Genomic DNA, 13848 nt, shown 5'->3' on the forward strand with positions numbered 1-13848 from the left:
TTTTTTTTTTTTTTTTTTTGAGACAGAGTCTCTCTCCATCACCAGGCGTCAGGCTGGAGTGCTGTACTGCAACCTCCACCTCCTGGGTTCAAGCAATTCTCTTGCCTCAGCCTCCCGAAGTAGCTGGGACCACAGGCGCGTGCCACCACACCCAGCTAATTTTTGTATTTTAGTAGAGACAGGGTTTCACCCTATTGGCCAGGATGGTCCCTATCTCTTGACCTTGTGATCCACCCACTTCGGCCTCCCAAAGTGCTGGGATTACAGGCGTGAGCCACCAGGCCCAACTCCTTGAGTACATTTTCTAAGAAGCTGTCATGACTTCGGATGTCTGCTTCACAGAGATACTTGTGGCTTCCATTACAGAATCCACTTTCCCTTTCTACAGGGATATTTATGGGAGATGTGGGCCTGGAGGTTGAAATCCATCATGGATTCCTTATGTTGCTATACTACAGTAAGGAGTAAACCTGCAAATAAATTCATATTGAAGTGTACAAAGGGGGCTCTGCAATGGGTAGGAATTCTATTTAGATTTCTTTGGTAACGAATCCTTTTGAGAAGCAAATTATAGCTCACCTACAAAACTGCTGACCTGTATAAATTCGGATTTTTCATGGATCAGTTTTGCTTTGATTGAACTATATAATCACAAATATATTTATACCTAGAGAGAGAGAAAGAGCGTATGTTGAAACTTTATCATCTTAACATGTCTACCAAAGGCAATACCTGGAAGGTGGTGGGTGCCACACAGGTTAAGCTGTCTTCCCTCTGGGAGGCAGGCTTCTGGGAGCTACACATTTGGTAATCTTGCCCATAAAATGCTGATTGGACACTTATCGTAGAATGCCGAGGGCACTGTAGATTCAAATAGTCCCCATCACAGGCATAGGCGGTGTGGTTTTGCAGGAGTTTGGTTAGGTAACCTGGAAAATATTCAGTCGGGTTACAAGAGGCCCAGGAACCCACCACTCCTCCATGGGTTTGGGGACAGGAAGACGATGGTTCCCCTGGGGAGGAGTGACTGTTCAGTCCACAACATGTGCGGTGGGGCCTTCCTAGCAGCTCTGGTGCAGAAGTCACCAAACCAGGAGCCAATGTCAACTTTCATGTTGATATGGGAGTGGTACAGGGAAGTGCTGGGTAGAGAAGGGCAGGGTCTCTGGTGAGGGCTCCACCCTCAGGCTTGCGCCCATGGACCTAAGTGAGACCACGCACTCCTGTTTTCATGTCCAAATGTTGCATTTTCTAAGACCACTCTGGCCCGCCATGACCCCCATCCTGTGCCCATAAAAACCCAAGACCATAGTGGGCACAGACACAAGTGGTTGGATGTCAAGAGGAGCAGAGGAGCAGAAGAGCATGCTGACAGACACCAGCAGACGCCAGCAGGCTTTTGACAGCGGAACAATGTGGAATTCAGTGGGGGTAGCTGGAGGACAGTCTGGCTGCTGGGTGGCCCAACTCCAGGGGAAGACCACCTTCCCACTCCATCCCCCTTCTAGCTTCTCATCCATCTGAGAGCTACTTCTACCACTCAATAAAACCTTGCACTCATTCTCCAAGTCCACATATGATCTGATTTTTTTTTCCAGTACACGAGGGCAAGAACCGGGGATACAGACAGAGCTCTGTCCTTGTGATAAGGCAGAGGGTCTAAATGAGCTGATTAACACAGGCCGCCTGCAGATGGCAAAACCGAGAGATAGCCCACTGTAACACATGCCCACTGGGGCTTCGGGAGCTGTAAACACTCAACCCTACATGCTGCTGTGGAGTCAGTGCCCAAAAACGCTCTTCACGACCTGCCCGTCTGCATGCTCCCCCTAGGGGTTGGAGCGGCAGGATACTGAAGAAGTGAGCTGCAAACGAGCGGGATAAGGGAACGCCTCCCGTTTCAATGTCTGGCCAAGAAATTTGGTCTGGGATGACCCACTGAATGGTTTGGAGGTGTCTTTGCCCTTCAGGAAGTACTCAGATATTGACCAGGAGCCAAGGAGTCCTGAACCACCTTTATAAACCAGGAAAAAAATTGGGGTGTGTGTCCCCTGGACGTGTGGATGCCTGTCCTGAGCGAGGCTTGCATTTGCTCATCTCCCACTCGTGAGGCCATGTCTTACCAGGATGAGAGGACGCAGTTTTATTTCAAGAAATCACTCTTGGCTCTGTCTTGGTGCTGGAGAGGAAAACCAGGCAGGGTGCCCTGTGTGGAGAGGGGGCCTGCTCTGAGGATGTGGTGCGGGGAGGGGACGGTGGGGCTCTACTGTGGGTTGAATAGTGTCCCCTCAAGTTCATGTTCATCAGAACCTCAGAATGTGACATGTGGGAATGGGTGGTTGTACATGTAATGAACTACGAAGATATCATACTGGAGTAAGGCGGGCCCTTAACACCACAGGACTGGTGTCCTTATAAGAAGAAAGGAAGAGCCACAGAGGGAAGACAGCCACGTGCAGATGGAATGATGCATCTGAAGCCAAGGAATGCCAAGCGTTGCCAGCCACCACCCAAAACTGGAAACGGCCAGGAAGGATTTTTCCCTAGAACCTTCGAAGGCAGCAAGGCCCTGCCAACGCCTGGATTCAGACTCTGGCCTCCAGAACTGTGAGGGGACTGATTTCTGTTGTTTTCAGCCACCCAAGTTTAGGAAATGGGTTGCAGCAGATACAGGAAATAAGACAGGTAGCCAGTCCCAGCCTCGGCAATTCCCAGGCAGCTTGCAGGAGCCATGCTGGGCCTGGAGCTCCCAGAAGCTCTGAGGCGCAGCAGGCGCGGGTGCCCGGACTGTTTCTCAGTAAGGAGGAAGGAAGTTTCATCCAGAACGCGGATCCGCTTCCTCCTTCTCACACCTCGCGAGGTCACAGTGAGGCGGCTGGGAGGGGAGCCAGGGACTTTTCACTGAGGTGTGTGGGAGACAGCTTGGCAGCCCTCGGCCTCTGAAGGGAGGAGGTGGCGTGAAGGAGGGCAGCTTCGGAACTTCCCAGTTCCTGCTCGATGACTGTGTGTAAAGTATTCCTGTTTAGGTTTCAAAATCCTCTCAGAAACATAATTCTCGGAAAATCCAGGAACCCAATCCAGCTCCCTGGGCTTCCCTGAAACCCGAAATCAAAGAGGCTGAGCCAGCCTGCCCTGGGGTCCTCACGCCCACCAGTCCAGAGTGCTGTTTAGAGGAAGGCTGTAGACACTGCCTGGCTCACTCATGCAGACATTAGCTGTCTTGCTGAAACTCCTTTCTTCACCCTTGAAAACCACTGGAAGAATGGCCAAGAACTCAGCCATCCCAAGTAAGTTCACTTAGAGAAGCAAAATCCAACATGAGTGGCAAAAACCAGCACCTGCAGTGCGGGTCAGAGTCCTGCCTGTTAGGACTGCCACATCATTGCGGGCACAGTGCACCCGCCAGGCACTGAGACCCCTCAGTGGCCCTGGGACTCTGGTCAGTGTCTCCCCCCCTGGTACATAGGCAGGCCCTCATAATACAATTCGTACAGAAAGTTCCAGCCTTCCTGCTGCGTTCTCAGCACCCCATTGTGAGCCACACTCTGCCCCAGGGAACTCAGGGTCACCCTGATGTGACCCCTAGGCCAGTGCCCCTTCTGAAGTACCCCAGGCTGGCACCCCCACACTTGGATCTCTTCAGCCTCCTCATGAGAACCTTCTTGTCCATCACTCCATCATTCCCTGGACTGTGCTAAATCAGGAGCTGACCACACATCAAATGAATTTTCAGAATGTGTCTTTGGTTCAATGTTCAGGGCTCATCCAAAAGACCAGGTCACTATAGTTAGATGAAAAAAATGACAAGGCTTGGGGGAAGCAGAGCCACAAGATGGAAGGTACCTGGGTCCCAGATTCTTGAAGAGAGGAGCTGCCTGCTCCACAGACTGTCACATGAGTGGGAATGAAACTTCTGCTGTGTTTAGACCATTACCTTTCTTCATGCTATTCATCACATAGTCTATCCCTGCTAAACAGAACTTGACCTCCACCAGACCATTCACATCAAGACATATATGTGCAGTGCAGTGCCTGAGCCTCCAACCCAGGCCCCCCTGCCCACCTATCCACCCGGCCCTATCATATTCTTATTCTGAGGATGGTATTCTGGGGCCAGAAGCTCAGTGCATAGAAGTGACTAATGCAAGGTCCTTCAGGGGCTTTGCACTTCCACACATGTCAGTCCTAGCATGGCACAGGTACAAAGAAGACACTGCAGCAGTATGACCTCCCCTACACTCAGTCCAATTCCTTCTTCAAAACCTAGGCCCAGCTGGCCATGGTGGCTCATGCCTGTAATCCCAAGACTTTGGGAGGCCAAGGCGGGCAGATCCTCTGAGGTCAGGAGTTCGAGACCAGCCTGGCCAACATGGTGAAATTCTGTCTCTACTAAAAATGCAAAAAGCCGGGCATGGTGGCACGCCCTGTAATCCCCGTTACTCTGGAGGCTGAGGCACAAGAATCACTTGAACCCAGGGGGCGGAGATTGCAGTGAGCTGAGACTGCGCCACAGCACTCCAGCCTGGGAGAGTGAGACCCCATCTCAAAAACAAAACAAAACAAAACAAAACAAAACAAAACAAAACAAAAACAAAACAAAAACAAACCTTAGGCCCGCATCCAGACAATAGAATGTTACTCAGCACTAAAATGAAATCAGTTATCACACCACAAAAAGACATGAAGAGACCTTAAATGTGTATTCCCAAGTGAAAGAAGCCAATATGAAAAGGCTGTGCACTGCATGATTCCAAATATATGACATTCTAGAAAAAGCAAAACTATGGAGACAACGAAAATATCCATGGTTGCCAGAGGTCAGGAGAAAGGAGGAATGAATTGGTGGAGCACAGAGTACTTGTAGGGCAGTGAAATTACTCCGTGTGATACTACAATGGTGAATTCATGTCATTGTCCACATGTCCAAACCCATGCAATGTACGACACCAAGAGTGAGCCCTAATGTAAACTATGGACTCCGGGTGAGAGTGATATGCCAATGTAGGTTTATTGATTATGACAAATATCCCACCCAGGTTTGATATTCCTAGTGGGGGAAGCTGTGCATGTGTGTGTGTGGCAGCAGGGAGTAGAGGTTGATGAAAACTGCGTTTTCTGCTCCATTTCCCCCCCCTTTCCTTCCTTCCTTCCTTCCTTTCTTCCTTCTGTCTGTCCTTCTTTCCTTCCTTCCTTCCTTCCTTCCTTCCTTCCTTCCTTCCTTCCTTCCTTCCTTCTTTCCTTCCTTCCTTCCTTCCCTCCCTTCCTCCTTCCTTCCTCCCTCCCTCCCTCCCTTCCTTCCTTTTTCTTTCTCTCTCTCTTTCTTTCTTTCTCTCATTTCTTTTTCTTTCTTCTTCTCTCTCTCTTTTCTTGATGGAGTCTTGCTCTGTCACGCAGGCAGTGGTGATATCTTGGCCCACTGCACTCAAAACTCCTGACCTCGTGATCTGACTGCCTCAGCCTCTCAAAGTGCTGGGATTACAAATTTGAGCCATCGTGCCTGACCTCTGTTCCATTTTTCTATGAATCTAGAACTTCTCTAAAAAATTAAGTCTATTTAAAAGGAAAAAACTCCCTCCCCCAGGACAGCATTACCTTTAGGAGGAGAGGGACTAGTGATAGGGAGGGGAGAGGGGGGAGCTCAGGTGAGCTGGCCATGCCCTGTTCCTTGATCTGCATGGCGGGTGTGTGCCTTACTTTGTGAAAGTTCACCCACTTATCCACTTTGAATGTATAAACAAAAACGTTTAAGAAAACTTCACCTGCAGTTACCTGACCTACACTTTTAAACAATAAAGAAAGCCTAGGCACCATGGAGCCTTGGGTGATTCATGGAGGAAGGGGATGTGGAATGCCTGCTTCTGCAACCAGCCTCAGTCCCGCGAGGATGGGCTCCCAGGTGACAGCAGGACAGGTTCATGAAGACCAGCTGTCACCGACATGCTCCGGTCATCAAGGGTGGCTGCCCATGCCTCATGCTGTTTGGTCTACAGTGCCAAAAGGTCGGAAAGAAGGACAATTAGAACAACCCAATGGTTTCAGCGACATGGAAGCTATCAACTACCATTTGGAAACCATTTGGGAAGGTGGGTGGGAACAGAAGCTTGTTTGGAAAAGGTTGAAAAGTAAGTGGAGGGGCCAGACATGGTGGCTCATGCTTGCAATCCCAACACTTTGGGAGGCCGAGGCTTGAAGATCACCTGAGACCAGGAGTTTGAGATCAGCCTGGCCAACATGGAGAAACCCAGTCTCTACAAAATGTACAAAATTAGCCGGGCGTGGTGGCACATGCCTGTAATCCCAGCTACTCAGGTGGCTGAGGCAGAAGAATCACTTGAACATGGGAGGCAGAGGTTGCAGTGAGCCGAGATTGCACCATTGCACTACAGCCTGGGCAACAAGAGTAAAACTTTGTCTCAAAAAAAAAAAAAAAGAAAAGTGAGTGGAAGTTAAGAAAGTCATGTGGTAGTCAGAATAACAGCCCCCACAGATGTCCACAGGCCTTAATCCCCAGGACCTGTGATTATGTTAACTGACATTCATGGTAAAGGTACTTGGCAGATGTGATGAAGTTCAGGGTCTTGAGTTGGTGAAATTCTCCTGGATTATCTGGAAGGAGTTTATGTAATCACAAGAGTCCTTAAGAGGAGGAAGGCAGCCGGGCATGGTGGCTCAGGCTTGTAATCCCAACACTTTGAGAAGCCGAGGCAGCTGGCTCACCTGAGGTCAGGAGTTCTAGACCAGCCTGGCCAATATGATGAAAACATCTCTACTAAGAATCCAAATTTAGCTGGGCATGGTGGCAGGTGCCTGTAATCCCAGCTACTCGGGAGGCTGAGGCAGGAGAATCACTTATACCAGAGAAGTGGAGGTTGCAGTGAGCTAAGATCGTGCCATTGCACTACAGCCTGGGCAACAAGAGAGAAACTCCATCTCTTGGCCAGGCGTGGTGGCTCCTGCCTGTATCTCAGCACTTTGGGAGGCTGAGGTAGGCAGATCACCTGAGGTCAGGAGTTCGAGACCCGCCTGGCAAACATGGTGAAACCCCATCTCTACTAAAAATGCAAAAATTAGCCAGGCATGGTGGCAGGCGCCTGTAATCCCAGCTGCTCCAGAAGCTGAGGCAGGAGAATAGTTTGAACCCAGGTGGTGGAGGTTGCAGTGGGTCGAGATCACACCATTACACGTTACAGTTTGTATAGATGATGGTTGCAACAGTGTGGTGAGGATGAGGGAAACAGCTGTAACTATAAGAACTGATGTTCAGGGAGAGATTTTTTTTAATTTAATTTTTATTTTTGGTGCCATGACTCGAATTTGAACCTAGATTTTTAAATAATTGTGATTGAGTTAAAGTTGGAAGAGGCTTGTGTATATATGTATGTGTATATATAAATACGTATGCAGATGACCCTTAGATCATATTAGATTTCTTTCTTCCTTCCCTTCCTTCCTCCCTCTCTCCCTCCCTCCCTCCCTCCCTCCCTTCCTTCCTTCCTTCCTCTCTTTCTCTCTTTCTCTTTCTTTTCCAAGAGGAAGTCTCCCTTTGTCACCCAGGTTGGAGTACAGTGGGGTGATTTCCACTCACTGCAACCTTCGCCTCCCAGGTTCAAGCGATTCACCTGCCTCAGCCTCCAGAGTAGCTGGGATTACAGGCACACACCACCATGCCCAGCTAATTTTTGGTTTTGGCCAGGCTGGTTTGGAACTGCTGACCTCAAGTGATCCGCCCACTGCAGCCTCCCAAAGTGCTGGAATTACAGGCGTGAGCCACTACACCTGGCCCATATGTATTCGATTTATTTTTTTCTTATTGCCCCCATCCCCCTTTCTTTCTCTTTCTTTCCTTCTTTCTTTCTTTCTTTCTTCCTTTCTTCCTTCCTTTCTTTCTTTCTTTCTTTTTTTTTGTATCAGATTTCTTACTGTGGGTTATGGTTCGACAAATGTGAAGGCGGGTATTGTCGAGAGACTGCTCAAAATGATGAACTGTGGGCTCCAAGCTAAATATAGGGGAGAAAATGAGCAGAGAAGAGGGACGGGGCCCAGCCCAAGAGACCAGAGGTTCTGATGAGGACCAGCAAGGTCAGAGGGAGGGAACCACACAGCAGGCTGGAGAGGCAGGAGGCTGTGCCCCTGCGTTGTTTGAAGAGTGCTTTCAAGGTGGATTTGCAGGTGTTGGAAATGTCCAGGAGTGGTCATGGAAGGGGGTATAAGAGGTTGGTGGAGAAGGTTGCTGGAAAGGAGGATGCCAGGACTGAGAGTGAAGATGCCCTGGACCAGGCGTCTCCCAAGATGAAGGTAAGAAGTGGGTTGGAGCAGGAGCCTGCTGCCAAGTTGTCCTTAAACAAAAGGCACATGACAGATGAGCTGCTCCCCATCTCACACCCTTTCCGGCATGCACCTTCCCCGGTAGGCAAGCTCATGCATTCCAGTGTGCAGGGCAGAGTCGTCAGGCCGCTGAGCTTCCCACACCTTGGCTTCTTGGCTGGTTCAAGAGAGATCCTTCTTAAAGAACAACTACTAATGCAACTGCTTATTAATGATTCCCTCCAGGTCAAATTCTCCACAATGTTGGATCAGTCAAAACTGCTTTGTTTCTTAATAGTTCCAGTCAGAGTTTTTACAATCTAACTCTACTTGTGGGCAAGTATTTACTCTCCTGGAAGATGGTGGATGTGCACACTCCGTTAAGAAACCAGTCCAGGAATCCAGGAGAGCTTGGAGATGCTCTGTTGATCCTTGTTCAACTGGTGAGGCGGGGAGATGGGAGGATGTAGGCTCTTTTTTATCACTTCACATCACTCAGGGATCTTGGAACAGCTCATGTTTAACTCCAAGACACTCTTTCCTGGTGAATACTCCCACTGTGAATCAGCAGAAACTCTTACAGCTACTGCCATGGAGAAAACCTTCCTCAAAGGAGTATCCTGAAAGGCCTCGGTTGAGCAAATCTTGGAACAGTTTAGACCAAAGTTCTTAGGTTTTCATTTTTTTAATATAGATGAAGAGTTCATGACATGAACCCCTAAGAGTGGCGGGAGCTCTCCTCCGTCTTCTGAAAGGCACAGGTAAGTCCTTCTTGGGATCATCATCCTCATTGCATTTACAATGAAAATCCATTTATATTCCAATAATCCAGTAACTGTAGAAAGGCCAGTGTGAGAGGAAAATAAATCTTGGGACCCCATGCTTACTAAGCCAATGGGAAAAGTCAAGCTGGGAACTGGGTCACGCAAACCTGCCTCCCATTTGGTTCCTAAGATGGCTACAAAGATGAAAATCTACATACATCCCTCACCTTTTGCCCACAAGGAGATTCCTTGCAGGCCTGAAGATCTTTATTTTATTGATTGATTTATTTTTATTTTTTCGAGATGGTGTTGGGATTCACTCAGGGTGGTTGGCAAAATATTAAGGGAAATATTAGGGAAAGTTATAAGATTATAGTCTCAAATCTTTTGGAAGGCCGAAAGGTTTCATTAACTTGTCATAATAGGACGGGCTGAAGGCAGCCGGTTCTTACCTTACAGCATTAGGTCCTAGGGTGAAGATTAGGGATAACAGAAGCTTCTCCAGTTAAGTCTGTTTACCCCCACGTTCCTTTGTCTCTAACTATCTGGTTTGCTCATGTAACCTTAGTGTCGGATGGCCCTCTCAGGGGGAGGTTGAAGGGGGAATTCCCTTTAATGGTATTTGTTCTGGGTCCCTGAACCAAAGCTTTTATAATTTGTAAAACCACTCTTTTAGCCATGTTAATCACCCACAAGCGTGTTCCTAGAACCTCTGTTATTAAATCTATACTGAATAAATGCAAGGAGGAACAGCTAGTCAGAGGTTGGGTAGCTGCAACTGCCCTCTGAGAGTAGCTGATGACTTCCGTAGCCCGCTCGTTCACTGTACTTTGCGTGTTTGAGTGTATTTATTCATCCGTCGTGGAGTCAGGGTTTGCGGGATAGACTGGTGGTGATCAACATCTCAAGACAGGGTTTTGCTCTGTCACCCAGGCTGGAGAGCAGTGGCGTGATCTTGGCTCACTGTAACCTCCGCCTCCTGGGTTCAAGCAATTCTTCTGCTTCAGCCTCCTGAGTAGCTGGGACTACAGGTGTGCACCACCACACCTGGCTAATTTTTATATTTTTAGTAGAGATGAGTTTCACCATATTGGTCAGGCTTGTCTCCAACTCTTAACCTTGTGATTCACCCACCTCGGCCCCCCACAAAGTGCTGGGATTACAGTGTGAGCCAGTGTGCCTGGCTGATCTTTACTTTGAAACAGTTCTGTTGAATTTCACCCTGACAATGTAAATTGATAGCTTATCCACAGATGTGGGGCAGGACAGACCTCAAAGTCATCCTTCTGCTTGCCTGAGACAAATGCATAGCTGGTTGCTTCCTCTGTCCAATTGTCTACATTATCTTATGTAAAATTGCAGATTCATTTAGCCAGATGAAGTGACGGCATGAATGACTGTTTCCTCTACCCACCCCCATATGAATATTGTATATTCCCCCAATATCCATCCTTTCCCCTTTAAATATTGAAGCACTTAAAATTATCTCTGGAGAAAGGCATAGATGTGTCTCCTAGGTGAATGTCCTTTATTTTGGCAAATAAACCCCCTAAAATGATGACAACTTGCCTTAGTCATTTTCACTGATTTATGCCAGAATGATATAAATAACTGATTTTCAAAGAATTGTGGTATGTGTCCCAAAGTTTTCTATAGGAGTGTGATATTGTAAAATATGTTTTTGCTCTTATACATGTTTCCTTCCATACAACTCCTAAAACACTTAGACTCTCCAAAGTGAGGTGTTTTGTATGCTATTAAGTTGATTGATGTCTGACAGCCCTTAGGTAGCTTCAGGATGGGGGCTGGTCCCTGGAAAGACCAAGGCAAGATTAGGTTGGGACTTTCAGCCCACCCCCCAACTTCCAGGGAGAGGAGAGGAACTGAAGGTTACATTGATCACTAATGGCCAGCGATTTAATCAATTATGCCTGTGTAATGATGCTTCTATAAAAATCCAAAAGACCTGGGTTTGGAGAGCTTCCGGATAGCAGAACACGTACAGGTTTCTGAAGGGCAGGGCACCCAGGGTGGGCATAGAAGCTCCGTACTCTTTCCCTCATCCCTTTCCCTATGTGTCTCTTCATCTGTATCCTTTGTAACTGCCTTTATAATAAACCGATAAACATAAGTAAACTTCCCTAAAGTTTTTCTGTGAGCCACTCTCGCATGTTGATGGAACCCACAGAGGGGGTCATGGGAACCTCAACTTGAAGCTTGTTGTGCCGAAGTTCCAGAGGCCCAGGCTGTGACTGCTGGGAAGAAGGGCTGAGCCTTCGGTCTGTGGGATGTGATGCTATCTCCAGGTAGATGGTGTCAGAGTTGAATTGGAGTATACCCAGCTGGTATTTGATGCAGAATTAATTGGTTGCTTGTTGTTGGGGAAGAATCCCCAAACATTTGGTCACAAAAATATTCTGTGTTCATTGTTGTTAAGTGAAATTGTAATTCTGTTTTAAACCTTATGCCAGAATTCCTACATGACTGATGGAAGTGGGTTTTGCAAAACTGAAAGTGAAGGCAGCTTTATTGCCTGATGGTAAAAATGGCCCATTACTTTGGCACCTATATAAACTTACCCTATCAGAATGGGAGTGGGCTGAGGAGACACTTGCTAGATTAGCATTGCTGCCTGCTGTCTAGACCAGCGCACTGGCAATTCTAATGTCCCTTCCAAAGGTTATTAATAAAGAAAATGAAAAATAGGCCCGGCGTGGTGGCTCACACTTGTACCAGCACTTTGGGAGGCCGAGGCAGGCAGATTACCTGAGGTCAGGAGTTCTAGACTAGCCTGACCAACATGGAGAAATCCTGTCTCTACTGAAAATACAAAAAATTAGCCAGGCATGGTGGTGCATGCCTGTAATCCCAGCTACTTGGGAGGCTGAGGCAGAGAATCACTTGAACCCAAGAGGCAGCTGGTGAGCTGAGATTGTGCCATTGCACTCTAGCCTTGGCAACAAGAGTGAAACTCTGTCTCAGGAAAAAAAAAAAAGAAAGAAAGAAAGAAAAAGAAAAGGAAAAATACTAGCTGAGGGTAAAGGAAGACATAAATGGATTAGGAATTGGGAAATCTGATGTTACATTAACATCCTGGAAAAGGCTCAGAGAAAGAGATGACATTGTCTTAGCTCGATGATGCCGGATGCCTGCAAGGCGAATCTCCAAGTGTGCTGAGACCATGGCTGCGTCTGGAACCCGGCACGATCAATGAAAGCCTGCAAACCTGAGCAGCCTCTCCTGGGGAGACGTTGGACTAACTAAGGAGTGAACGGGATTCTAGAAATGTGGCCATCTCTTTTGAGCTGTACATCCTTTTGATGTAAAGAATTCTGGTTCAAAGACCTGGGGCAAGTGTAACAGATGTTGTGCAGGGGACTAAGAGGAAGAGTTTCTATGGCAAAATAAGCTTAGGACGCCATGGGTTAAACCAAGGTCAACACAGCTGACCAGGACTCCTGAGAGCCACAGCTATGCCAGTATGCACCACTGGGACACTCCAGCAGTGGGCAGAGTGGGCAGAAAATGCCACCTATATTTGGCCAGCCCCAATGGGTTTTTGTTTGTTTGTGGTTTTGGTTTTGGTTTTGCATGAAGCTACTGAGGGTTGGCGTTAAGCACAAATTTTTTTTTTTTTTTTTTTTTGTAGAGACAGAGTCTTACTCTGTCACCCAGACTGGAGTGCAGTGGCACAATCTCAGCTCATTGCAACCTCTGCCTCCCAGATTCAAGCAATTCTTGTGCTTCAGCCTTCCAAGTAGCTGGGACTATAGGCAAGCACCACTACGCCCCTCTAATTTTTTGTATTTTTAGTTTTAGTAGAGACGAGGTTTCCCATGTTGCCCGGGCTGGTCTCGAACTCCTGAGCTCAGGCAATCTGCTCGCCTCGGCCTCCTAAACTGCTAGGATTATAGGCATGAGCCACTGCACCTGGCCATCATTCTTAAGGGAACATTCACTTGAGTTCCATAAAACATGGTCAGGAGCAAGAGCTACATCTAAGTTGGAGGATTTTATATTTATTTATTTATTTATTTATTATTTTCTTTAGAGATAGGGTCTGGTGCTGTCACCCAGGCTGGAGTGCAGTGGCGTGATCATAGCTCACTGCAACCTTCAACCCCTGGGCTCAAGTGATCCTCCCACCTTAACCTCCTGAGTAGCTAGGACACAGGTATGTGCCATCACACTTGGCTAATTTTAAATTTTTAGTAAAACTGGGATCTCACTATGCTGCCCAGCCTGATCTCAAACTCCGGGTCTCAGGCCATCCTCCCACCGTGGCCTCTCAGAACATGTGATTACAGGCACGAGCCATCGAGCCTGCTGAACTCGGCACTGATTAAGGCATTTCAGAAACCTATATGGCTCCTCACTGTGAGCAGGCCAGTGATGGACAGGGAGGAAAAGTGTGGAGCAGAGGATTACAAGACCCAACACTGCCAGGCATGGAGGCTGGCACACACGGAGCTCTTGAGCCTGGGAGCTTGAAGCTGCAGTGAGCTACAATCACACCACTGCACTCCAGCCTGAACGACAGAATGAGACCCCATCTCTTAGATGAATAAATAAATAAAAATCCCAAGACTACGGCTCAGCCTGGGATTAGGGTGTGTGACTGTGACAGTCACCTCTTGGATTTGGTGGCTTCATGTTTTGCTGTGAGGATTAAATGATATAATGGGCATAAGCATCTTTTTTTTTTTCTTTATCATAAACCACTGTACATCTCTAGGGTATTACAATTATGTTGCTTTTTTTTTTTTTTTTTTTTTTTTTT

The 13848-nt window shown here is 47.5% G+C and overlaps 1 protein-coding gene and 1 long non-coding RNA gene across 16 annotated transcripts in view; one reads left to right on the forward strand and one right to left on the reverse strand.

Annotated features, from left to right (window-relative positions):
* The window catches only part of LOC116550883, a 16573-nt gene extending 16028 nt beyond the window's left edge, over positions 1–545 (forward strand). The window contains exon 3 of the long non-coding RNA XR_004268611.1: positions 535–545. This is a non-coding gene — a long non-coding RNA (uncharacterized LOC116550883). The remainder of the gene's footprint in view (positions 1–534) is intronic.
* Positions 1–13848, reverse strand: part of EVA1C (eva-1 homolog C) — a 107845-nt gene that overhangs the window by 62252 nt on the left and 31745 nt on the right. For 14 of the 15 annotated variants that reach the window (XM_032277026.1, XM_032277027.1, XM_032277023.1 and 11 more), the window contains one exon: positions 733–929. The exons of the other annotated variant lie outside the window; for it this stretch is intronic. In XM_032277026.1, coding sequence (XP_032132917.1) covers positions 733–929 — 197 coding nt within the window. The remainder of the gene's footprint in view (positions 1–732; positions 930–13848) is intronic. 15 annotated transcript variants of the gene reach the window in all.

This window comes from Sapajus apella, unplaced genomic scaffold (assembly GCF_009761245.1).
Source record: "Sapajus apella isolate SASKATOON/1434 unplaced genomic scaffold, GSC_monkey_1.0 scaffold8, whole genome shotgun sequence".
Lineage (NCBI taxonomy): Eukaryota > Metazoa > Chordata > Mammalia > Primates > Cebidae > Sapajus > Sapajus apella.